General features: G+C 38.1%; 1 protein-coding gene across 1 annotated transcript; it reads left to right on the top strand.

Moving 5' to 3' along the window:
* The first annotated feature begins 1829 nt into the window (after nt 1-1829).
* Nucleotides 1830-27212, top strand: pik3cg (phosphatidylinositol-4,5-bisphosphate 3-kinase, catalytic subunit gamma). Its single transcript, XM_042511539.2, has 24 exons — nt 1830-1994; nt 3521-3740; nt 4695-4866; nt 4947-5209; nt 5833-5919; nt 6004-6104; nt 6262-6431; nt 6558-6745; nt 14450-14557; nt 14761-14848; nt 14928-15357; nt 16292-16390; nt 16479-16614; nt 19143-19208; nt 19516-19659; nt 19791-19872; nt 20149-20252; nt 20968-21114; nt 21200-21290; nt 21379-21509; nt 22808-22919; nt 23583-23740; nt 24054-24135; nt 24475-27212. The coding sequence occupies exons 2-24, from the start codon at nt 3528-3530 to the stop codon at nt 24672-24674; spliced, it is 3372 nt and encodes a 1123-aa protein (XP_042367473.2). The 5' UTR covers nt 1830-1994; nt 3521-3527; the 3' UTR covers nt 24675-27212.
* Nucleotides 27213-27763: the final 551 nt, after the last annotated feature.

Genomic DNA, 27763 nt, shown 5'->3' with positions numbered 1-27763 from the left:
AAATATAAATGCACCAAATAGCCTTAAGCAGAATTGCTATACGACCAGTGAAACTAGTACAACAGGTAGTTTTGGTCAGTAACCTGGTCACTGACAATGGCCTTCTCATGTGTTTCAGACACGTTTGTATCCCTTGTATAAACCTTAGTGCCCTAAGTACACGTTTTAGTATAATTATATGTGTTTCACTGCTGTAAGCAGGAGAGGGTAAAGCTATAATCAGAGGCATCCTCTCATTTAGTTGGAGGCGAAGCAGCAAAAAACTGTACTCAGGTAAAAAGTTACTTTATAATAACAAGTGCTCAAGAAATCCAAGTTGAGTAACTGCTAAAAAATAAGTACAAATAAAATGTTATTGAGCATTTCTGGTTGAAAAAGAGATGGTCCAAAGTTTCTCTCCCCAACGAAGACACCCTTGGTTCATATGTGAGAGCTTCAGGTGTCATCAGTCAATTGAAACAGGGTTTTTGCTGATCCTTAAAAATTCTTAAATGGCATTGCATGTACTAATCTATAAATAAGGCCTTAGCATTGGTATTAAAATGTCTTAAATCAGTCTTATAAAAGTCTTAAAAATGCAAAGACATTGGAAGTAGGTTTATTATAAAGACCTTGTATATTTTTTAAAAAAAAAAAAAAGAATTTACAGCATTTAATATCACACAGATTAGGATAGAGGAGCCGACAACCAATCAAGTGAAAAATTAACAGGGTTTTTCAAAGAATGGGTACTTAAATGATAATGTATGGTCATTGTTTTTCATTTGTTCCGCTTTAGACAGTTTTTCAGTATTTGAGGTAACACTTGAACAAAATTGTTGCTAACACAAAGTAAGTTTTTTTTTCTTCAGTTTAGTTTATTGTAAAATGATTCTTAAATTCTATTCAGTGTGACATTAAAAAGTCTCCATATGTCTTGAATTTCAATTTACTTTAAGCTGCAGAAACCCTGTGAAGACAGTAGTAAAATAAGTACAGACGTAGCAAAATCATATCATACAGCATGGCTAACACACAGTACAACTGTTATATAAATACTTTAAATTATTATTAAGGTGATTTTTACAAATATCAAGAGTAACATCAGTACTGATTTTTATTTTATTTTATTTTAGTCTGGTGGTCATGCTATAATGTCTGCCTTGATAGAGCTTGACATATCTAGAAACGTGAGTAATTACCGCCCTCCTGTGGTCACTGTAAGGAACTGCATGTACACGTCAAGGTACATATGACTAAATACCAACACTTCTGGTCAATCCTTTCGAAATAAATCCATGAAAAATTAGAATAAAAAATATAACAAGTAAACCCCAAACGAAAGCAATCTAAATATAGCCTCTGATTTCGAACATTTATTATTATTATTATTATTTAGATATTTAGTTACAGTCTTTGTTTGCCACTGGTGTAGTTTCACACCGTGTGAGCACAGTATGGATGTTACATTGTATAATCTAATTTATTAATTTAACACAAATTACATATTGGCACAGCGATTATACTGATTTTAACAGTTTTCCATGAATTTATGCATTGTTGTAGTTCTTCACTGTGGCCACTGGAGGGCAGTGAACACCCATGTTTAGATTGAACAAAACCATAGAATAAATCTCATTGTGCTTTTTGTTTGAAAATGACACGTGTTTCATATCTTTTTTTGAATAACAATTTAATTTCTTCCTTGACATTCTTTTACACGACTAACTTCTAACCAGGAAATTAAAATATGAATGTTTATATGTCTAACCTTCGTAAGAATTACGAGGGTTTGTTCGTGATTTATTTTGAAGAGGAAAGCCGGAAGTCTTGTTCTTCTTCGCCTCGCGCTTGACAGCCTTCCTGAGCACCAGCGCAGCGTTTCCTTCACCCAGAGTTTGCCGACAAACTTAAAATACATTTCACTCTGTTTTTATGTCTCTTTATGTCGCATAAATGCCGAAACGTCGGTCCAGAGCTCCGGGTTTCGTTGCCGTCAGCGTCTGCGTTCATTGGTAAGTAAAAAAAAAAAAACGCCTTTATGTTTTTGTTTTACAAAATTGACGCCTCTCCTTCCGATTATTATGGCAGCTGTACCGTTACATTCAGCTAAGATTAACTCAGTTCAGCTGCGGTTTCCTTAAATGTTTCAATTACTTCTCGTGTTGTGACTGGCATTTTTAATTGCTGATAGAGACCTAATGTGGTTTATGACACAGTCGTCAAAACAGCAGGCTGTCGCTGTGTGCAGTTATAGTAACATCCATGCTGCTGAGTCGAGTTTTGCTTCCTGCTTTTCAAAACTTCCTCTGCTGGTGTAAAAGAAGCAGAAGGGAAACTCCGCTTAGTCCTGTGACTTAGTCAACTTTTTAAAAATGACTTTATTATGTCGTTACTTGAATACTTGAATGCTGTCATCACGTCACCCTGCTTTTTGTAATATTACTAAACTGTATGAAGGAAATTACACATTTAAATGCCATTTTGCAATGCTTTATTCCTTTAATATTCGAAAATAAAGAAAGCAGTGGCTTTGCTTTGGGACAATCTCAGTCAATAATTTAAATTTGTAGTTATAATTATTATTATTTGATTCTTGGTAAATATCACACATTTAATTCACGGCTAAAGATACTCTCACAGTCCATATCTTCATCATCATTACTAAAGACTGCAAAATGCAGTTTAGAGCTGATACATTTAGTCATGTTATGAAAAAGCATGGGTAAATTACTTAATGGGCACAGGCTCAGGGGGTCCCCCTGGTCTTCACGTGTTCATTGTCACTCAAATAATTAACAGGTATCAGGAGACGACTGAAAAAAGCTACAATAGGTGCTAAAATACCATGAAGAGAAGCAAAGGATTTGTAAAAGGCAAAAACAACAACAAAAAACACTACAAAAAGGGCAAAACAACCTAACACTGTAAAAATATATTAACTAAAAAAAACATTATTAAAAAAAAGTTCTTTATTGTATTTTTTATTTAGTTTATTCAACTTTTAAAACAATTGCTGCCCAAGTCAAACATTTCACATTGACATTCAGTGGACACAATGTGCACACAGCTCAAAATGTTTTTTTGGCTATTTTTTTCTAATTCAAAAATTTAAGTCACCTGAACTGAGTTACTGTCCTCAGGTCAAGTTGGTCCAACTTTTTTACTAGTTGAAATCTAAAGTTATTTCGACTCATTACTGTTGTTGTTGGTAGTAAATTAAGTGTTTCTCTCTCTCTGGTAAAGTTAGCTCATCTTCTTTACTGCCTTAACTTCCAATTACAGAAACACAATTTTCAAAAATAACTTAAAATTAATAGAGAATATTGATGAGAGAAGACCAAGAAGGTCAGAGGTCATGAATCAGTGTTCCCTAAAAGATAGGTCGCAGATATTACAAATATCAATCTCTTTCATATATTATTGCATATTAATGATGTGTTATTTAAATTACTGGCACCTTGTCTTCTTCGATCTCCCTCTAAAGCAACATGAACATGAAACAGGCTCACAGCAGAGTATTTTATCTGTCCCCCCGCAGCTAGGTGATGGACGGGCAGCAGATCCAGGTGAGCGACGAAGAGCCCATAGTCCTGAGAGAAGAAACCCGGAGGAGGAGAAGAAAGAAGGCCATCACCTCGTCCTCCTGCACCTCCATGGATCAGATCACTGTTGAGTTCGTTCTGCCCACCGTGGCGCGGGGCGGAAACAGCCCTGACACTCTGCTGCTGGAGGTCGCTGGAAACTGGACGGTGGAACAGGTAGTTTACTGATTATTCAGTATGAGTGGAGCTCATAGTGTCTTTGATTGTACATTTTTATGCCTCTGTGCCGGTGATAGCCGCGGCTGGAGGCATCGTGTTTTTTTTGGGTTGTCTGTTCATACATATGTCCGTATGTCCATCCCATTCTTATGAACATAATATCTCAAGAGGACCTTGTGGGAATTTCTTCATATTTGGCACAACTTAAACTTGGACTCAAAGATGAACTAATTTGATTATGATTGTCAAAGATCAAGGTCATCGTGACCTTGCGTCCATCTTGTTTGCATAAAAGGGATTTCTCAAGAACAGCTTGAAGAAATTTTATCAAATTTGGCACAGCCATCCACTCTGAATCAAGGTTAAACTGTTTGAATTTGGTGACCCAAGGTCAAGGTCACCGTGACCTCGTCTCTCACATTCTCATGAACGTGGTATGTCCAAAAGGTCTTGAGAGAATTTCTTAAAATTTAGCACAAACATTTACTTGAACACGATGAACTGATTCGATTTTAGTGGTAATGAGTCAAAGGTTACTGTGAACTTACACACGTCTAATTCTCATGAATACAATATATCAAGAATACCTTGAGGGAAGTTTTCAAAATTTAGCACAAACGTTCACTTTGACTTAACGAATGAACTGATTAGAATTTGGTGGTCAAAGGTCAAGATCACTGTCAGTAACAAAACATGTTTTTGGCCATAACTCAAGAATTCATACACTAACTATGACATTTTATACAAATGTCTATCAGAATAAAAATGATGAAGTGATGAAATTTTTTATCCAGAAAGTCAACGGACAGCTTCACTGTGACATTCTAATGTTCTTCAAAAAGACTTTTTATGGCTTTATTTCATTAATGACACTAAATTTTGGTTTCCATCTTGTAACGGCCCTGATCGTAGAGATCTTATCGTATAAAACCGTTTTCTGTTGTTTCACAGGTGAAAGCTCAGGTGTGGCTGAAGGCGGTGACTCTAAATCTCTGTCCTGACTTCTACCATCGCTTTTCTCCCGACCACTGCATCCTGCTCTACCAGAAGAAAGGCAACGTCTGTGAGATCTACGACAAGCACCAAGTCTTCCAGACGCTGGACTGCATCCGTTACTGGAGAGGTACCGAACCAGTGACAGAAAATGTAGTCAGAGTTATTCTGTTGTGATGAAGTCAAACACGTCTGTTGTGTTTTTAAAAGCCCTGAAGAAAGACGTTGGCCGGATCCAGCTGGTTCCCCGTCCGCAGCCCTCAGACGAGTCCCTGCAGTACCAGCGCTACCTAAACTACCTGATCGGCTACGACGTGACTGATGTCAGCAATGTGCACGACGATGAGCTGGAGTTCACTCGTAGGAAGCTGCTGACGCCAAGACGCATCGAGCTGTCTGACCGTGATGCAAAGCTCTACTCCATGGACCCCTGGGTGACCCGCAAACCGCTGCCTGAGCACCTTCTCAGCAAGGTGTGTTGATGGTTGAGTTCAGTTTTTTGATGGTTTGTGTTAAACAGGGTTCTCATAGATCTTTAAAAAGTCTTAAAAGGCACTAAATTCATTAATCTATAAATAAGACCTTAATTGGTATTAAAATGTCTGAAATCTATCTTTCAAAAGTATTTTGTAGTTTAATTATTTAGGGGATTTAGCTTCATGCATTAACACTCAACACTTAAAACATCCAATCATATGAATATGAACAAAAAAAATCCAAGGAATGGACACTTATATGATAACATAAGCTCATTGTTTTTTATGTGTTACACTCGAATTTTTTTTTTTTACAATTTCAGCATTTAATGTAGATAGTCTAACTTTTTTAATTTGACCTCTCAACTGGTGCAAAAATTTGTGCAAAATTTTCCCTAACCCAAGTAATTGATGTCAGTTCATGTTTTATTTTTCTTCAATTTGGGGTTTCGTAAAATTGGTCATAAGAAGTCTGAAAAGTCTTCAATCTAACTTTCCTTAAGCTGCAGAGAAACTGTTAAAACCTTTTGTCTCCAGTCTTTATATTGTAATTGTATGTTTCTTTGTTGTTTTTTCATTCCCTCTTTTCACATTTGCTGTTTACTTTCTCCCTCCTTCAGGTCAGTAACGGTCACATCCTGGTGGTGATCCACATCAGCACAGCCAGCCAGACCATCAAGGTCTCCATTGACGACACGCCAGCGCAGGTAGACAAATGTAGCCGACCACCGTCTATTTCTCTTCTGTTATTGTACCACTTTCTGACAATTAAAAAAAAGAATCTTGTTCAGGTATTGGTGAGCTTTTTCGCCAAGACGGCAAATAAGAGAGTTTTGCTGGGGATTCCTGACAACATGTGTGAAGCAGACTTTGTGCTCCGTGTGTGTGGAAGGTATGTCAAAGGCTAAAACACACCATAGCTACGTATATTTGTAATCAAGTTTAAAACAAAAGAAATTATGTCAGAGATGTGGTTTTCAGCAGGTGATCGTGAGTATTTTCTGTTTTGCGATTTACAAAAGTGAGTTTTTGGCTGTCTGCTTTAACAGGGAGGAGTATCTTTATGGAGATAAGCCGCTGCAGAACTTCAACTGGATCCGTCAGTGTCTGAAGAACGGGGAGGAAATCCACCTGGTTCTGGAGAAGCCACCTGATACAGACCTAGATCTGGTTCAGAAGGAGGACTGGGCACAAGTGGATGACTGCACCGGAGTCGCAGGTAACCAGTTAGATTAAGTGTACTGTGTTGTTTGTGTATTTGATGACGTATAGCCAACCTGGTACATGAAAGCACAGTCTACACTTGGCAGAGATAATAATTGCCCTCCTAAATGTTCTTTGTCAGGTACACATGAGCAGTTGACCATCGATGAGAAGGACCATGAACGAGTCTTCACTGTTTCTATGTGGGACTGTAACAGGAAGTTCAGAGTGAAGGTCCTGGGTATTGACATCCCATCGCTCCCCAAAATCCCAGAGTTTATTGTCTTCATAGAAGCCAGCATCTTCCACGGCCAGCAGCTTTTAGCTCAGGTAAGCGGTAAAAGCACACAAAAGAAAAAACATCTGATGATGGCAGCCATGAAATGCTTTGATTTCAGGGCAGCTAAATTGTTTTAGGGGTGGTGTTGAAACTGACCATGTTTCACTTTATAGATGCTTGGTTGTCAAGATCGGATCAGATCAAATTGGCTAGTGCTTGACTAATGAAAGTACAGGTGTAAATCATATCTCGAAACAATCTGAATACAAAACTTAGTTTAATGCAAAGTATGAAGGGGGTAATTTTTAATGAATTGCGTTTCCTCTGACTGCCTCACATTGAAAGCCATTTATTGGTCATCTATTGGTTTGTGATCAGCTGTTTTGAGGCAATGGATTCGGCATTTTGGCTGTTGCCATCTTGTTTTTTTGGGAGCCAGAGGTGACCGTATTTGGATGAGAGGGGAGAGCTGTGGAGGGGTGAATCTAACACAGACTGTGGCATTGGCTTGCAGAAAGCTTGTCACTCAAGCAGCCCCAGCTTTATATATGCACAACTTTGGGCCCTACTGAAATGTAAACATGAGTTATGTGAAAAAAATTCACCCCCTTCGCGGGGTGAATTCGCAACCTTGAAAGACTTAGGTTTTTGCGAAAACAATCAATAATAAACAAATCAATAATACTGGCATTCATCGTATAAGTGGCAAATAATTTCATTTTCATAATTACAAAACAGATTTTTCATCAATATCGTCTGTGAATTTTGGGAGCATCTGGTTTACAAGATGAATCAAATGTATCATTTGAAATGAGACTTCTCAAACCCTTTAACAGTCACAGTAAGAAATGCTGTTTCAAAAAATTATACGACATTATAGACCATAGAGTATGTTAACAAAATGCATCCATTTATTCAGAAAAAAAACAACATTTTCTTTGTATAATGTGTTTAAAAAGAGCAAAAGTGGTTGTAATATAATAGAATTCTGGGGTTAAAAGTAACATCATATAATAAACATCTAATAATAAATAGGAAAAAATAAGTAGGTGCAAATAAAAATAAATCCAGTCGAAAAAAAATTGTGATTGCAATATAATATAATGAAAATCAAAAAATACAATTCACTCAATACAGTAAACAAATGAACAACCAAACAAAAAATAAAATAAATTCATTTAAGTACTGAGTATCAAAAACAATGATAATATATGGTATAAAAACCCATAATAAGTTCAGTATGAAAAATAGAACTGAATACAATTACAGTATGATTATAATAACAAAATCTAAAACCTCCAGTCCAGGTTAATGGGCAGGGCTGATGTGCCGTGACATCACAAATGATGTCATCAGTCCAGGTTAATGGGCAAGACTTATGTGCCGTGACATCATGAATGATGTCATCAGTCAAGGCTGCATGGCAGGGATTATGCCTTGTGACATGACGAATGATGTCACCATCTGTTTCAGAGAGTTTATGAATAGAACCCCTGGTCTGCGTTCAGATCATCGTTCCCTCCAGTCTCTGGAGGGAGTGTTGCTGGACTGCTCTGATGCCCGGGGCCCAGCCGCTGGCAGCGCCTTGCTTCATGCTACATGTTGCGGGCCAGCTGTTTCGCGTAGGGCTCGGACAAGCCAGAAGTGTCCGAGCCCGCAGCGCAAGCGCGAAACTGACTGAGACTGCTCCAGGCTGACTCTGTGGGGACCAGAGAACCAAGCGGGTGGGTGGGTGGCAAAGACACAAACAAACACATCAGTCATCATGGACGGTTGCATAGTGGACGTCGGAGGACCTGTTTCCATCCAGCCATTAGCCGAAAATCAACTGCAATGTATCAACAGCCGGTGACGAAGACTGACGGAGGTTAAACTGAGTCACTTAATGATACCTTCAAGCTCCATTCAGTTAAAATGAGCACTAAGTGAAAGTCAAGTTCTCATGATGTGTTCACTGCGACCCTGTAAGATTTAGGTTTTGGCGAAAACAGTCAATAATAAACAAATCAATAATACTGGCATTCATCGTATAAGTGGCAAATAATTTCATTTTCATAATTACAAAACAGATTTTTCATCAATATCGTCTGTGATTCCTGGGAGCATCTGATTTACAAGATGAATCAAATGTATCATTTGAAATGAGACTTCTCAAACCCTTTAACAATCACAGTAAGAAATGCTGTTTCAAAAAATTATACGATATAAGAGACCATAGAGTATGTTAACAAAATGCATCCATTTATTCAGAAAAAAAACAACATTTTCTTTGTATAATGTGTTTAAAAAGAGCAAAAGTGGTTGTAATATAATAGAATTCTGGGGTTAAAAGTAACATAATATAATATACATCTAATAATAAATAAGAAAAAATAAGTAGGTGCAAATAAAAATAAATCCAGTCGAAAAAATTTGTGAGGAATTACAAAAAAATTGCAATATAATATGATGAAAATCAAAAAACACAATTCACTCAATAAAGTAAACAAATGAACAACCAAACAAAAAATTAAAAATAAAATAAATTCATTTAAGTACTGAGTATCAAAAACAATGATAATATATGGTATAAAAAAACAATAATAATATATGGTATAAAAAACCAATAATAAGTTCAGTCTAAAAAATAGAACTGAATACAATTACAGTGTGATTATAATAACAAAATCTAAAACCTCCAGTCCAGGTTAATGGGCAAGACTTATGTGCCGTGACATCACAAATGATGTCACCAGTCCAGGTTAATAGGCTAGACTTATGTGCCGTGACATCACAAATGATGTCACCAGTCCAGGTTAATGGGCTAGACTTATGTGCCGTGACATCACAAATGATGTCACCAGTCCAGGTTAATGGGCAAGACTTATGTGCCGTGACATCACAAATGATGTCACCAGTCCAGGTTAATGGGTAAGACTTATGTGCCGTGACATCATGAATGATGTCATCAGTCAAGGTTGTATGGCAGGGATTATGCCTTGTGACATGACGAATGATGTCACCATCTGTTTCAGAGAGTTTATGAATAGAACCCCTGGTCTGCGTTCAGATCATCGTTCCCTCCAGTCTCTGGAGGGAGTGTTGCTGGACTGCTCTGATGCCCGGGGCCCAGCCGCTGGCAGCGCCTTGCTTCATGCTACATGTTGCGGGCCAGCTGTTTCGCGTAGGGCTCGGACAAGCCAGAAGTGTCCGAGCCCGCAGCGCAAGCGCGAAACTGACTGAGACTGCTCCAGGCTGACTCTGTGGGGACCAGAGAACCAAGCGGGTGGGTGGGTGGCAAAGACACAAACAAACACATCAGTCTTCATGGACGGTTACATAGTGGTCGTCGGAGGACCTGTTTCCATCCAGCCATTAGCCGAAAAACAACTGCAATGTATCAACAGCCGGTGACGAAGACTGACGGAGGTTAAACTGAGTCACTTAATGATACCTTCAAGCTCCATTTGGTTAAAATGAGCACTAAGCGAAAGTCAAGTCCTCATGATGTGTTCACTGCGACCCTGTAAGATTTAGGTTTTGGCGAAAACAATCAATAATAAACAAATCAATAATACTGGCATTCATCGTATAAGTGGCAAATAATTTCATTTTCATAATTACAAAACAGATTTTTCATCAGCGTCGTCTGTGAATTTTGGGAGCATCTGGTTTACAAGATAAATCAAATGTATCATTTGAAATGAGACTTCTCAAACCCTTTAACAGTCACAGTAAGAAATGCTGTTTCAAAAAATTATACGATATAAGAGACCATAGAGTATGTTAACAAAATGCATCCATTTATTCAGAAAAAAAAACAACATTTTCTTTGTATAATGTGTTTAAAAAGAGCAAAAGTGGTTGTAATATAATAGAATTCTGGAGTTAAAAGTAACATAATATAATATACATCTAATAATAAATAAGAAAAAATAAGTAGGTGCAAATAAAAATAAATCCAGTCGAAAAAATTTGTGAGGAATTACAAAAAAATTGCAATATAATATGATGAAAATCAAAAAACACAATTCACTCAATAAAGTAAACAAATGAACAACCAAACAAAAAATTAAAAATAAAATAAATTCATTTAAGTACTGAGTATCAAAAACAATGATAATATATGGTATAAAAAACCAATAATAAGTTCAGTCTAAAAAATAGAACTGAATACAATTACAGTGTGATTATAATAACAAAATCTAAAACCTCCAGTCCAGGTTAATGGGCAAGACTTGTGTGCCGTGACATCACAAATGATGTCACCAGTCCAGGTTAATAGGCTAGACTTATGCGCCGTGACATCACAAATGATGTCACCAGTCCAGGTTAATGGGCAGGGCTGATGTGCCATGACATCACAAATGATGTCACCAGTCCAGGTTAATGGGTAAGACTTATGTGCCGTGACATCATGAATGATGTCATCAGTCAAGGCTGTATGGCAGGGATTATGCCTTGTGACATGACGAATGATGTCACCATCTGTTTCAGAGAGTTTATGAATAGAACCCCTGGTCTGCGTTCAGATCATCGTTCCCTCCAGTCTCTGGAGGGAGTGTTGCTGGACTGCTCTGATGCCCGGGGCCCAGCCGCTGGCAGCGCCTTGCTTCATGCTACATGTTGCGGGCCAGCTGTTTCGCGTAGGGCTCCGACAAGCCAGAAGTGTCCGAGCCCGCAGCGCAAGCGCGAAACTGACTGAGACTGCTCCAGGCTGACTCTGTGGAGACCAGAGAACCAAGCGGGTGGGTGGGTGGCAAAGACACAAACAAACACATCAGTCATCATGGACGGTTACATAGTGGACGTCGGAGGACCTGTTTCCATCCAGCCATTAGCCGAAAATCAACTGCAATGTATCAACAGCCGGTGACGAAGACTGACGGAGGTTAAACTGAGTCACTTAATGATACCTTCAAGCTCCATTCAGTTAAAATGAGCACTAAGTGAAAGTCAAGTTCCATGATGTCTTCAATGCGACCCTGTAAGATTTAGGTTTTGGCGAAAAACAATCAATAATAAACAAATCAATAATACTGGCATTCATCGTATAAGTGGTAAATAATTTCATTTTCATAATTACAAAACAGATTTTTCATCAGCGTCGTCTGTGAATTTTGGGAGCATCTGGTTTACAAGATAAATCAAATGTATCATTTGAAATGAGACTTCTCAAACCCTTTAACAGTCACAGTAAGAAATGCTGTTTCAAAAAATTATACGATATAAGAGACCATAGAGTATGTTAACAAAATGCATCCATTTATTCAGAAAAAAACAACATTTTCTTTGTATAATGTGTTTAAAAGGAGCAAAAGTGGTTGTAATATAATAGAATTCTGGAGTTAAAAGTAACATAATATAATATACATCTAATAATAAATAAGAAAAAATAAGTAGGTGCAAATAAAAATAAATCCAGTCGAAAAAATTTGTGAGGAATTACAAAAAAATTGCAATATAATATAATGAAAATCAAAAAATACAATTCACTCAATACAGTAAACAAATGAACAACCAAACAAAAAATAAAATAAATTCATTTAAGTACTGAGTATCAAAAACAATAATAATATATGGTATAAAAACCCATAATAAGTTCAGTATGAAAAAATAGAACTGAATACAATTACAGTATGATTATAATAACAAAATCTAAAACCTCCAGTCCAGGTTAATGGGCTAGACTTATGTGCCGTGACATCACAAATGATGTCACCAGTCCAGGTTAATGGGCAGGGCTGATGTGCCATGACATCACAAATGATGTCACCAGTCCAGGTTAATGGGTAAGACTTATGTGCCGTGACATCATGAATGATGTCATCAGTCAAGGCTGTATGGCAGGGATTATGCCTTGTGACATGACGAATGATGTCACCATCTGTTTCAGAGAGTTTATGAATAGAACCCCTGGTCTGCGTTCAGATCATCGTTCCCTCCAGTCTCTGGAGGGAGTGTTGCTGGACTGCTCTGATGCCCGGGGCCCAGCCGCTGGCAGCGCCTTGCTTCATGCTACATGTTGCGGGCCAGCTGTTTCGCGTAGGGCTCGGACAAGCCAGAAGTGTCCGAGCCCGCAGCGCAAGCGCGAAACTGACTGAGACTGCTCCAGGCTGACTCTGTGGGGACCAGAGAACCAAGCGGGTGGGTGGGTGGCAAAGACACAAACAAACACATCAGTCTTCATGGACGGTTGCATAGTGGACGTCGGAGGACCTGTTTCCATCCAGCCATTAGCCGAAAATCAACTGCAATGTATCAACAGCCGGTGACGAAGACTGACGGAGGTTAAACTGAGTCACTTAATGATACCTTCAAGCTCCATTCAGTTAAAATGAGCACTAAGTGAAAGTCAAGTTCTCATGATGTGTTCACTGCGACCCTGTAAGATTTAGGTTTTGGCGAAAACAATCAATAATAAACAAATCAATAATACTGGCATTCATCGTATAAGTGGCAAATAATTTCATTTTCATAATTACAAAACAGATTAGTAGGTGCAAATAAAAATAAATCCAGTCGAAAAAATTTGTGAGGAATTACAAAAAAATTGCAATATAATATAATGAAAATCAAAAAACACAATTCACTCAATAAAATAAACAAATGAACAACCAAACAAAAAATAAAAAATAAAATAAATTCATTTAAGTACTGAGTATCAAAAACAATGATAATATATGGTATAAAAAACCAATAATAAGTTAATTCAGAAAAAAAACAACATTTTCTTTGTATAATGTGTTTATAAAGAGCGAAAGTGGTTGTAATATAATAATAATTATAATAATAATTCTGGGGTTAAAAGTAACATCATGTAATATACATCTAATAATAAATAAGAAAAAATAAGTAGCTGCAAATAAAAAATAAATCCAGTCAAAAAAATCTGTGAGGAATTACAAAAAATTTGCAATATTATATTGCTGTAGCAAGCCAGCAGTGTCCGAGCCCGCTCCGCAAGCGTAAAACTGACTGAGACTGTGCCCGGCTGACTTTCCGGAGACCAGAGAACCAGGCGGGTGGGCGGGACCCACCCAACACAAATACTCAAAATCAAACAAACAAACAAGAAATCATCACACACGCACATGAGCGTGCACATACATACACATACACAATCCAAAACATTCAAATGACTCATCACAGACCACACGATGAGCGCAAGTATACTGGACATCAGCGGACTTTTTTACACTCAGCTATTTGCCAAAAAGACTTTGCAATACATCCTACCTCCCACCCATTTACACACCGTCCTCATCATCTAACACTGCCACTGAGAGGAGTGTAGACCTATGTGGAGAGACATAAATAAATAAAAAACAATCCATGTTGAAATCAACAGAAAGACAGCTAATTAAATTTACCTCTAAACAGCTGATTACAAACAGCTGACAGGGTTTATATTGAGTTACATCATGAGACGTTCATGCTTTATTCAGTAAAGATGAGCGTTGAATTAAAGTCATTTTCTCATGATGTGCTCAAAGCAACATTGTGAAGTGGTTGTTTTGGCAAAAATCTTCAATAAATAATGAACCAATCAATATTATAGGCATACATCGTATAAGTGGCAAATAGTTTCAATTTCAGAATTACAAAACAGATTTTTCACCAGTATCATCTGTGAATGCTGAGGGCATACGGTCGACAAGATAAATCAAATGTATCATTTGAAATGAGACTTCTCTAATGAGATAAAGTTTAGAACAGTAATGCTGGAAAATACGCGGCATTAGCAGTGCTTAACCCTTCCTTTACTCTCTCAGGAGAGGACGTCTTCTAAAACCTTCAATGAAGAAGTGCTGTGGAACAGCTGGTTGGAGTTTAACATAAAGATCAAGGACCTGCCTAAAGGGGCACGACTCAACCTCCAGGTAAACATTTCATTGACAGACAAATGGGATGACTGTATAAATGATTATATGTTGTTGAACTTTGTTGTCAATCTCTAAATATATATTTCTTGGCAAAGACAGATTTTGCTGGCAGGGAAAGAGTTCCTACATGCTGTTGTGGACATTAATCTTTTTTTTTTTTAAATTGTTGCTTTTTGGCTCTGCCCTTTTTTCACGCCCAGGTGGTTTGTGGGAAGCAGCCTCTGACACCAAACTCCAAGGGGGCATCCACCTACCAGGACAATACAGCAGGCACAGGCAGCCATGAAGGTGAGGTTTTAATAATGTCTGGTGGTCTACTTTATCATGCTGACAATAGTTACGGTGATGCTGTCATTCCGTCTGTCAGGAAAGACCAAGAACCGTCTTCTGTACTACGTCAACCTGCTGCTGATCGACCACCGCTCCCTGCTGCGCCAGGGCGAGTTTATCCTCCACATGTGGAAAATGCCCGAGAAGAGCGAGGAAAGCAGCAGCAGCATCAACGCAGACAAGCTCACCTCCGCCACCAACCCAGACAAGGCATCTGCCATGGCCATTGCCATCCTGCTGGACAAGTACTGCTACCCCGTGGTGCTGCCCAAGAGTCGAGACGTGGGCCGGGACGTCGGGGCTGGGAGCGAGGAGGCTGAGGGAGGGGAGCGAGGCCAGAGAGAGATGCCCAACCACCTGAAGAAACAGTTTGCGGCTATCGTGGCTACTGACCCCCTACATCCACTCAGTCCGGAGGACAAAGAGCTGCTGTGGCACTTCAGGCATGAGTGTATGCGTGACCCCAGGTAATCATTTTAATGTATTCCCAAAAAAAATGGACCTCAAAGTGTCAAGTTTTGCTGTTTTTATGCCTCCCTGTTGCCAATAGCTGTGGCTGGAAACGTCATGTTGTTGGGGTTTCCCTCTGTCCCATTCTCATGAATGAGATATCTGAAGAATGCCTTGAGGGAATTTCTTCAGATTTAGTACAAACAATCACTTGGACTTGAGGATGAACTAATTAAATTTTGGTGATCAAAGGTCAAGGTCACAATGACCTCATCTGTCTCATTCTTGTGAAGGCAGTATGTTAAAATCACATTGAGGGATTTTCGCCATGAACTTATGGTCACTTTAAGTCACTGTGAACTTGCACCTGTCTCATTCTTGTAAACGCGATATCTTAAGAATGCCTTGAAGTACTTTATTTAAATTTGGCACAGACATTCACTTTGACTCTAGGATGAACTGATTCGATTTTGGTGGTCATGGGTCAAAGGTCAAGTTCACTTAAATCTCATCCTTGTGAATATGATCATGATGAACTGATTTTGTTTGTCAAAGGTCAAGGTCCCTGTGAACTTCCATTATTGTAAACGCAATATCTCAAGGACACCTTGAGGGAGTTTTTTCCCAAATTTGGCTCAAATGTCCACACGGACATGGATCAAAGGTCAGGGTCACTTATGATAAAGATTTCACACAGTCGTCTAAAAGGATAAAAATCTGAAGTGATTACGTTTTATATCCAAAAGGTCAAAGATCACCTTCATTGTGACATCAAAATGATCTGTAAACACACTTTTCTGACCAAAAACAAAAAAAATCTCAGGAACAGAAGGAAAGACATATGGTCAGATATTGTCATTATATAGACTTAAGTGTGGAGGCTTCCAACTGCGTGGCAAAAATCCTACTTGATTGCTTTGGATATTTAATTTAGTCTCTTCCTGTGTTCAGAGCCTACCCGAAGCTCCTGGGTTCAGTCAGGTGGGGGAAACAGGAAGATGTTCTGGCAACACACCGCCTATTGGAGCGCAGCAGCGCGTGGGACAGCAGGTAAACGCGCCTTCACACACCAATTTCATGTATCTTTCTTGAAATGGTTCAGCGTCCCTTCACCTGTCGTCATGTGATTCCTGTTCAGTGGTCTGGATGTTGGTCTGGCCATGCAGCTGCTCGACTGTCACTACTCAGATGCTCAGGTTCGCTCAATGGCTGTCAGGAAGCTGGAAACCCTGGAAGATGACGACGTGCTCAGATACCTGCTGCAGCTCGTGCAAGTGAGTTCTTTCTATTTCTATTTTCTTTTTAAGGCCGATGAAGCACTTTTTCCAGTAACTTCCCTGTGCCACCTGATTCACCATTACACTATTTCACAAGCTTGTGGGAACAGTCAGCAGATACATGCTGCGTGTTTGTGTTCTGATGTGTGTCAGTGTTTGACTCTGTGGTCAACTTTGCATGAGGATTATGAAATATGAGCAAAGGGCCCACAAAGGCTCTTTGGTGTGATAGGAAAATGACTCTCACCGTTACAGTAGACTGTTGTCTCTGTTTCCTGTGAACTTCAATGACATGATGGGTCTTTCCAAAATACTTAACACTATATGTATTAATGGAACGCTTTGTACTGTGGAGAAGTACTGCTTCATTTCATTCAGTGTTTCAGATACTGATTTTGATCCGTTCAAAAAGAGTCATAACTTTCTTTGCAAAAGGTGTTACACCAACTCAGAATAGGAGGCACAGGTTTTGTTTTATTTGTTTTAGATAATATGTATTCTATGTTTGAACTAAGTACTTCAAAACCAAACAGAGGAGAATAAAAGAAATTTAATGACACTTCAACAATGATTTAAGTCATTTTAGGTAGTTCAGTTCAATGTCAATCGAGGACTCAGCAGGTAGGGAGGTCATATAATAAATAAAATAAAATAAAATACATTCCACAAGAGTGGATTGGATAGAGCCAAAATAACCCCATTTTAAGATTTTACCAACCTACACATATACCTGTATGTCAGATTTCTTATTACAGCAGAAAAAGTGGGACCACCAACACTGGCAAACATTTGATCTCCCACGACAAACTTTAATAGCAGGTATAAACAGGCTCGTGGATATGTAACCACAAGTCTGGGTAGAATAAAATCAGAGATCTGCCTATAAAACACATGATACATATGAGAAAATAATCACTGAAAACGTAAAAGCTTTATAGTACAGCATCATGGAGTTAGACTTTGAAACTGTTTTTCCAGCATTTCTGTGTTCAAGATTTTACAACACTTACTCACCACAGCCTACTAACTTGTCATTAGTGATTTTCAGGTCAGATTTTTTTTAGTATCAGCATGCACCCAGCCACGTTTTTAGTGCTAATATACAAAAATATGCATTTATCAACCACCTGAACCCAACCTGACAAGGACTGTGACAAGGACTGAGCAGCGCAGCGTGTGCATATGTTTAAGACTAACAGAGAGAACGGAAGAGAAGATGGATTATAGCATGCAATAGTTCTTAATAACTCACTTGGAACACTGCTTTGTCACTTTATGATCTGCCCGCCTGAACCCGTGACGAATTCAGGTCGCCATAATGGACCAAGCAAGGCTGTCCTTTAGCGGCCATGCTCCGAACATTTCAAAGCAGAGAATGATGCTTATTTTTCAGGATTTTGAAACTAATTTTACATAGTTGTAGATTTTTTAATCAATCATATTTGGTTAGGTGGCTAATAAAATATTTTTCTGTGCTGTTACAAACTAGGAACATATATTTATTTTTGCTTTACTTAACTTTAATTAGATATTTAATTTTGGATAATAAAGTAATCAAATTTTGAAAAGCACAGAGCCCTAGAGTCTCATAATTTTTTTTAAGATTGCCCAAACAATTAAACTGAATAAGATATCTTGACAAGATAACTATAATGTTCCCACAAGATAATAACTTGCGGGCCCAAGATTTCAAAAAAAAAAGAAAAAGAAAAAAAAGGCCCTTCAGGACTTCAGGACTGTGGATTGTAAATTGTAAATGTAGTGGTTGCATACCTAGTCTAAGATTTCAGTCCCAAAACTGCAGTAAAGTGTCTTTCATTTTCAGGTCATGTGATAATAGTATTAAAGAGACCGTTCTTTACTCCTCTTTCCACCGTCTGTCTGTCGGTCCTCTCCTCTGACCGGTCGAACCGCTCTCGGCTTCTATCAGCAAACATTTGAATTGTAGTCCTGTGTGAGCACAATGAGCTCTGTGTTTTCTCTGCACTTCCTTTAATGACTCCGTCCTCTTTCTGCCTCATCACATTGCAACCTCTGAACTCAGTCTGTTAAAGGGACCCCTTGAGATTTTGTTAAGCACTTTTTTTGGGTGACTTTGTGTGTCCCTGCAGCTTTTCATGTGCTCTCTACTCAGTAAAACATTTACAAAGCTTGTTTTTTGCAGTGACTAAGTTAAATGTGGCTTTGTTTACATCAGCCTGAGCTCCTCTTTTGTTCTGTTGACACACAAGTTGCCCTTTAAATCACAATTTACAAAATGCTTTTATTTGCAGAATATCAACTTTTTAAAAATGAAGTGACCCGTTTATTGACATATTTCCACCACGGGATTTGGAGTGTATTCAGTTATTTTTTTAAAGGGTTTCACATGAAAACAGTAATGGATCGTAGCGTTTTGTGTGTTTTCTGTGTGTGTGTGTGTGTGTGTGTGTGTGTGTGTGTGTGTGTGTGTGTGTGTGTGTGTGTGTGTGTGTGTGTGTGTGTGTGTGTGTGTGTGTGTGTGTGTGTGTGTGTGTCCCCTGCAGGCGGTCAAGTTTGAGCCGTACCATGACAGCGCCCTGGTCAGGTTCCTGCTGAAGAGAGCTCTGAGGGTAATTACAACCAACAATTATCTTTTTCTAACACCGTCTTACAATTACAAGGTGTGTGTGTGCACGCGTGCGTGTGTGCGTGTATGTGTGTCTGTGGTTTCTGTCTTTCTGCCCATTTATTGTTCTGTCATGGGTTTTTATATTTCCGATGATGACGTTTCAACATATCAACATGTCAATTCTAATATTTACATTGACTGCTTTTATCATAATCACACAGTGATACTGTCTCTGATCTCCCCCTGATGCTAGCTGCAGAAATTAATTTTAACCGACATTTTCCTCCTGTTTTCTTTTCTCTCCGCAGAGTAAGCGTATCGGTCATTTTCTCTTCTGGTTCCTGCGCAGTGAGATCGCCCAGTCAATGCACTACCAGCAGAGGTATGCTGTCCTGCTGGAGGCCTACCTCAGAGGCTGCGGTGAAGACATGCTGCAGGACTTCAGGAAACAGGTGACACATAAGACATGTCTTTTTCATTACTCCTTGGACAAAATAGTGTGCGTAGATATAAGAAAAAGCACAGTTGAGATTTGCAGTGTGTCTGTTGATCAGCTGTGACATGATGAAGTGATGCTCTGCAGGTGGAGATGACGGAAGCTCTGCAGAAAGTCACTCGTGAGATGAAGGCCATGTCTGCTGACAAGTATGATATCACTGCACAGGGTGAGGAAGAGGAGTGAAACTTTGAAGCTATAAGGGAGCTTCTCAGCAAAGCACTGACATATTCAGTTCCCATAACTTGTCTTGTAGTTTTGAAATACAAACAGTCATTTTTAGTGCAATATCTACATTTTATGATGATTATTTCTCTACAATGTACATTAATTGCTCCTCCTTTAATCCTTAAATTTAGCAGGTAACTCTAGAGAGGATTAAAATAACAATTGTCTCCATGACGTGAAGCTGAAGCTGCATATGTGTGTGTTGTGTGTCTGTCAGTGGTGTTTCAGCTGCGTCAGAAGCTGGAGACTCTGCAGTCATCCGGTCTGCCGGAGAGTTTCAGGGTCCCTTATGATCCTGGACTAAGAGCTGGAGCCCTGTTGGTGAGGAAACACACACACACACATAGACACACACCCACACACTGGCAGTCATCCTGCGTTCCAGTTGAATCCAGCAGACAGCAAGTCGGATATCATTTTAGCGAACAAGAGCAGGATGGTAAAATAAGGTGCGGCAGGCAGAGAATCCAGGTAACAGTGACAGTAAAACAGCTCTTCTGTTTAAAGTGAAAATATTTTAACTTTTACCTCACTCCCTCAAAAGGAGAATACACAGGAGATCTGGACAGTGACTAGAAAAAATACATGAAATAATAAACCCAAAATTATTTAAAATAATTTCCTTTATTCCATTCTTTATAAACAATATGACATTACTATCCCAACACATCGTGCATGTTTTTTTCCTGTTGAATTAAAAAAAGGAAATTATTTCCAACATTATTTTGTTAAGCAAAATGAACAGCTGAACACAAAAGGCACTAACAAAAAAACTGAAATTTTTTGAAAACTTAATTTTAATTTTATTTTATTTGACATTTGACATACCAATGATGATTTCAAAACAACAATATATTGTGCAGCCCCGTGGCAGAAGAGAAAACCATACATACTCACACCCAGGTGTCTGCAAGTAGAAAACCAATAGTAACTAATATATAAAAGGAGTTTTGCAAGTAAATTAAACAATGAAAAGTGGACATGTGAATACCTGTATGACTGAAGTTTTAGATAAATACTGTTCATGCTCATTCAGATCGAGCAGTGTAAAGTGATGGCGTCTAAGAAGAAGCCGCTGTGGCTGCAGTTTAAAAGGGCCGACCCCAGCACTCTGTCCAAAGACCCCATCGGCATCATATTCAAAGACGGAGATGACCTCAGACAGGATATGCTCATCCTGCAGGTGAGCGGCAGCACGGCCTCTAACACAGATGATAGCATGCTATTGCAGAAAGTCTCTCAGAAAGTTGTATCTTTGTTCCCTTCAGATTCTGCTGATCATGGAGTCGATCTGGGAGACTGAATCCCTGGATCTCTGTCTGTTACCGTACGGCTGCATCTCCACTGGAAACAGAATAGGTCCGTGATTTAACTGGACAGATGTTGAAAACAGAGGGGTTTCTATGACAGTCACTCATTTGATTTATCCCTTTGTTTTGTCTTGTAGGCATGATAGAGATTGTGAAGGACGCCACCACCATAGCTAACATCCAGCAGAGCGTTGTTGGAAGCACCGGAGCTTTTAAAGATGAAATCCTTTATCAGTGGCTGCGGGACAAGTGTGTCAGCGAGGACAAGGTACACACCACGAGCAGCTCTCATGACATTCAGCGCAGCAGATGACATGCAAATAATAATTTGGTTAAATATATTGACTATAGAATAGAGACACTCGCTCTCTAATCCATCCATCTAGTTACGAAGCACTCTTGTCTCCAGCTGCTGCCCTATTTGTCAGACATTAAAGGAAGTGGCAGTGCGACAGACAGGAAGGAAGCCACCCTCGGGTTTTCCTGTCATCACAAAAGTCACACACGCCACTTTTAGCTGTGACACCTGCACCTCCAGTGGCAAAACAGGGGTGCAAACTTGTCACCTTTTTGAAAAATTGTCGTTTTTCAAGCCAAAATAGATTCCTTTTTACATTTTGTTTGGATCCATGAATTTTTTTAATTTTGTGTTGGTGTGTCAGGATCTCGGGTTTGAGATTATAGTTGTTTTGATTTAGTGAATACCATCCATTGCTATTTGGATGTGTAACGTTAGGTGTTGAACATTATTTCCAGAGAGTCTAACATTATCAAGCATACGTGTTATTCCAAATTCCACTTAGTCCCAAAGGGCTAATGTCAGTATAACGTTACTGACATTAGCCCTTTGGGACTGCTCGTTTGATTATCTTAATGTTACCATTTTGCCAGTGACAACATAAATTGAGCTCCTGAGCCAAAGTGATTCCTAACTTACCATTAATGTAAGCTGTTGAGGAACAGCATGGCTTAAACAATTTGCACATGGATTTATTTTGGAACATGAGAATATTTCACACATTTAGCTGAGATGCACCTGCATTACTTACAATGTAGTTAAATTAAAGGCTTGTTACAGCAGCCTAATTATGTCGCTCAAGAACTGCAAATGCCAAGTTCACTAAAAACGACAAAACCTAAACTAAAATGACCTGGTGGCAGTTTTTCTTTTAAATGTAGTGATTGTGAAGTCAATTAATAAAAGTCATATCAAAGTTCTATCTTTTAATTGACCAAATAGCAGTTAGAACCTGCTGCAAAAACCACCAGTTATTGCAACATCTTTTAGTTTTAATGAAAATAGAATAGTGATAACACACAGTTGCAGTTTTTTGTCTATTTCATCATAGCACAGTATTTACATTACACCTACAGTGAAAGATTTCATCCAAGAGGTCAATTTAACACTTTGGCACACATTTCAATGCCTTAATCAGTGACACATTGGTTGAATCTGACATTTGAAGGCAGAAACTTTCTGCTGTAAAGCCTACGAATCAAACCTCAAGGTCCAGTTATTTTCATATGTAGAAGTAAATGGCACTGCTTTTCTCTCTCTGTCTGTAGTTCCAGCAGGCTGTGGAGAAGTTCCTGTACTCTTGTGGTGGCTACTGTGTGGCTACCTACGTTTTGGGTATTGGGGATCGCCACAATGACAACATCATGATCACTGAATCTGGTAAAGACATCTTCTGTCTGTACTTTCGTCTCACTGAAGGACACACCGAAAATATGTCCGTAGTGCAGGGACACAACACAGCCTGGAGTGTTTTCAATAAAGCCGCAATTTTTAAGTTTTGTTAAGCAAGTTTAACACTTAAAAATCCTCTTTAAACAGCATTGAAAAATTAATAAGAACAACTTAAGTTAACTTAAGTAATAAACTTAAAACTTTGCCATAATTATTAACGCAAGTTTTTAAGTTGCTTGCTCTTAGAATAATATATACTATAATAAATTTAACATTTTTTCCCACATGGAATTCCAAAATGTTAATAATTATATATACTATAATAAATATAAATAATTAAGTCTTATGAAATGTCCTCACTTTGTTGACCTGCATCTATAATTTGGTTTACTTTTTGTTTTGCTATAAGGCTATAAATAGACTGGACTGGACTTAAATCTCAGTTTCTGTATTGAACTAACAAAACGCATTTTGCTGTCACGACTTTGAGATGAAATGCTATAATTAAACTGCTTTGGTCTGTTTTCTAATTTTGAGATTTTTTTTGCATTTATTGACACACATCTGTTGTGGCCTTATATATCCATATATGTAAATGAAACATGGAGTTTCAGAGATACTGAAAACAAAATCTCCGTTGTGTTCCTGCAGGGAATCTCTTCCACATTGACTTCGGTCACATCCTGGGGAATTACAAGAGTTTCATGGGAATCAGTAAGGAGTGGGTTCCCTTTGTGCTCACGCCAGACTTCCTGTATGTCATGGGAACATCGGGAAAGAAAAGTAGCCCCAACTTCCAGAAATTCCAGGTGCAGTAAATGGGATTTTTTTTTCTTCTTCATGTTAATACACACAATGCACCTCACGTAGAGCGGGAGTTCTTTTCCTCCACATGACATCCATCTGTCACTCTTTAAATATTGAAAAGGTCAGAGAGGTCGGACTATAGAGAGATTTATTGGCAGAAATCAGCAAGTGAACTAGTCTAGAGAATAAGAAATGAAATCAGCTGAGCACAGACACTTATGCGAGGACGTGACCTCAGTTATGTCAAATGTCAAATCCTGTGTTTGTCTGTATGGACAGTATGGATGTATTGCACCTGCTTTATCTCTGTCTCAGGACGTGTGTGTGAAGGCCTACCTCGCTCTTCGGCACCACACCAACCTGCTCATCATCCTCTTTTCCATGATGCTGATGACCGGTACGATTTCCTTCCTTATACATCGCAAAGTTTTTTTTATGTTTTGTGCCTTTTCACAGGAAAAAAACAATTTGTTAGCATTATTTCTGCCAGCGTACTGTAAATGTGTTCGACTCACTTGTCCAGCTGGAGGACAGGAGTGTTGTTGAAAATACAATTTTTGACTTAAGTTATGACTTTCATTTCAAGTCAGTGCGACTTTTTTGTATTTGTCTATCAGCTAACAACTGCAGTCAGTTGTAATTCTGAGCAATTGAATGATAAAACAATCAAAAGATACTGATAAATTTTCAAACTTGTGTCTAAAAAGTGAGACTCATATTTTCTGACCATCAACAGGCATGCCGCAGCTGACCAGTAAGGAGGATATCGAGTACATCCGTGAGGCGCTGACTGTCGGCCGCAGCGAGGACGAGGCGCAGCGCCACCTGCTGGACCAGATCGAGATCTGCAGGGAAAAAGGCTGGATGGTTCAGATCAACTGGTTTGTTCACCTGGTGCTGGGGATCAAACAGGGGGTGGAGAAACGGTCCACTTAGGACTCTGTTTGCACGAGTTTTCTTCTTAGAACTTTTCATTAAGGCAAATCTTTTGTTTTTATTCGATGTAAATAAGAGTCCTACAAGATGGTTCTACTTAAGAATGAAAAGTCCTAAAAGCTATAAAAGTGATTGCACAAAATAATTTTTTAAGATTTTTAATCATACACCACGGGTCATCTCAAATATAAAGACACTTTAAAAGGAAGAATAATGAAAGTAAGGTGAATGAATAGCTTTGATGGGTGATGTGATAATCCTGTTAGTATTCAGTCATTTTATCTACAGAGAAAGGCTTGATGAAAAGAAAAGTAAAACTGCGACGTGACTGAGTTGAAAACGCGACACAGCATCCCTGCAGACGTGGCACCAAGATGCATGAATGCTAAATTAAGTCTAATAAATTATATTCTATGGTGAGGAGACCAAGAGCAGAAAATATATCTCACAGGAGTGACTGTGTTCATTGCACTGCTTAGACCAAGTCAAACTTTCAACTCAATTAAATTAAGAGGATTTTTTCAGCATCACTATGACAGTCATAAGTTTTTGCCTTTAACCCCTTAAAACCCGAACAGATTAGCTTGGTTTCTTTAAAAAAAAAAATACATGGAAAGAAGGCAAAGAGCAACTTAAGAAAACATTCTAAAAATGAGCAAGAACTTCCCTTAAAGCACAAAAAAAGAAAAACAAAACAGAAAGTTGCATTAAAAATAAAATAGACAAGAAAATGATGTGAAAAAAGTGCAAAAAAAGTTAAATAATTCTGTAAGATCATTTTAAAAATGCAACCATGATAATTATAAAAATAGTTTTTCATTAACCTTTTTTCTTTTCTCCCTAGACATTTTCCATTTCTTTTTTAAATGTAATCATCTAAATCTACCAAATTCTTGCAAATTGTGGAACATTTCTCACCAAGTTGCTCATTGCCAGTTAAAACAGTGAACAGGTTAAATAAAAAAAACTTTTAAAAAAATAAATTAAAAAAAAAACACATGACAGGAATTGGATTGCCACCCCCTCTATTTTTATACATTTACAAAGTCAATCTACTTCCTCTTTCTAATTGTCTCGTTCAAAGTTATTTCCTGCTGAGGAAACACAGTTCTCTCTCATTTCCTTCTCATTGTTTTAATGTAAAAACACGTCACTCTGCTTATTGAGCTCTCACTGAAGTTTTTCTGCACTGCCCTTCCAGCACAAGAGGAGCTGTAACATTGAATATGAAAGAATCAGTCTGTTAATAGCTAGCAAAATATTTAACATTAGAAACATTTTGTGTCACTGAAAAATATGCAAATCATTATTGAAAGAAATCTCCTGGTCAGAGATAGAAAATAATGTAATATTAATGAAGTGGTCAAGGCGAGAGTTTTATTATTTATATTATTTGCACTGATCATTAAGAAATACTTAACTTAGATGTCTTAAAAACTTGGTGCTCATGAAATTTAAATTCCAAAAACACACATTGAAAGTCATACTCGATTTTGTTAATTTATTATGGCCTGTTGGTGACATGTAGCACGTGCTGGTCCGTGCTGTAGTCACTTCTTAAAGGATGGTAGAACATGTATGTGATGTTTTATGTTGATTACCTAATTATCTGCAGTGTTGGGCAGGTTACTTTTGAAATTTGATAGGTTGCAGTTCACTATAAAAAGTAATAGGTAATTCATGTATTCAATTCAAATTTAACTCATTTAATTTGATTACTTTTTAACTTTCTAGCAAATGTTTTAAACTGGGCAATAAAGCAGAAAAATAGGCTGTGCTGAATGAAGACATTCCTGCACGGACAAAAGAAGCAAAGCAACAGAGTGAAAGTTGAATTCTAGATATAACACAACATATTTGGATGTACTGTCTTTGTAACCACCAACATATTGATTAGTAACTGTAATTTAATCATATATTTTTGTCAGTAACTGTAATTGATTACAATTACATTTATTTTATTATTTAATTACATGCATCTAGTTACTCCCCAACACTGATGATTTGGAATATTTCAATTTCATCATCAAAACAGTGAGAAGTCAAATATTTCTGTGCACAACCATTCGATTTTAAAGTCTCTATGCAATCTTCTAAGTGTTTTTCCTCTAGGTCATATTTTTAAGTAAAGTGAAAACCCATACAAGTCAACATTGATTGAAAGCGACAAGTTCATACACATCTCTCAAAGTTTTCTTGAAATTAATCAAATGTAAAAAATCACAACTGCAGACTGAAATGAAGAGGTAAAACCAAACCCAAAATTAATTTCTGGAATATATTGCCCATCATAGATTTTGAATATATAAGAAGAAGGTCAGATATTTTTTTAAACTTCTTGAGCATAAGTTGCTTCCCAGTTGAAGACGAAAGCTACAATAAGAGTCAACAGTTTGAAAATCAGTATTTTTTTAAAAAGCTTGGCTGGAAAGATTTAAACCTTTCTCTCTTTTTTCCAGAACATTTTGTAATAAAACCATTTGTAACTGTAAAGGCTCAAACCTTGATTCTATTAATAAATAATTATAATTAAAGTTATGTACTCTGCAGTTTGTCTTTCACAAGTCAGACCTACTGCTTGTTATGTGTATATATATATAAATATATATATATATATATATATATAGTCTTCCAAACATGGCTTTAATGTATTCCATTTTCTTTCAGAGTCATAGACCTACTGCCTGTTTGCATTAATAATTTACATTCCCCCTTCTCATATCTCCTATCTGTACATGCTTGTCTTAAAAGGTCCTCCAATAAGAACAAATATTCTGATCCTGAGTCAGATCCAACCTGGAACACAACGTGTAATAACTAACTTTAACCACAAGGTGGAGCATCACCACAAAAGTTGCAGGTTTCAACACTGATCCCCATCAAGCATTTTATTTTCACCTCCTGCTTTCCTCTTCCCAAATTTTCCTCTCGCATTCTTCCCATCAGTTTCCCGTTCATCCCTTTATCCTTTTCCCCTCTTCTCCAGCACTAATTGAACAGAGAGATATGAGTGGGTGTGGGTGCACTGCATGAAGTCTCTTTTATGTCACCGTGTTTTGTGGTTGTAAACTGCTGTATATGTTTTGATG

The sequence above is a fragment of the Plectropomus leopardus genome, chromosome 22 (genome assembly GCF_026936395.1).
Source record: "Plectropomus leopardus strain MGB_pleo_1.0 chromosome 22, ASM2693639v1, whole genome shotgun sequence".
Classification (NCBI taxonomy): domain Eukaryota; kingdom Metazoa; phylum Chordata; class Actinopteri; order Perciformes; family Serranidae; genus Plectropomus; species Plectropomus leopardus.
Note: the sequence above shows the minus strand (reverse complement) of the source record. Positions and strands in the feature narration are given on the sequence as shown.

Bases quoted from the DNA above. Each gene is read 5' to 3' on its own strand.
- pik3cg (XM_042511539.2), top strand. From the start codon at position 3,528: ATGGACGGGCAGCAGATCCAGGTGAGCGACGAAGAGCCCATAGTCCTG. The intron at 6,432-6,557 runs GTAACCAGTTAG...GTTCTTTGTCAG, and splicing joins TGACTGCACCGGAGTCGCAG to GTACACATGAGCAGTTGACC. The intron at 21,115-21,199 runs GTGAGCGGCAGC...TGTTCCCTTCAG, and splicing joins AGGATATGCTCATCCTGCAG to ATTCTGCTGATCATGGAGTC.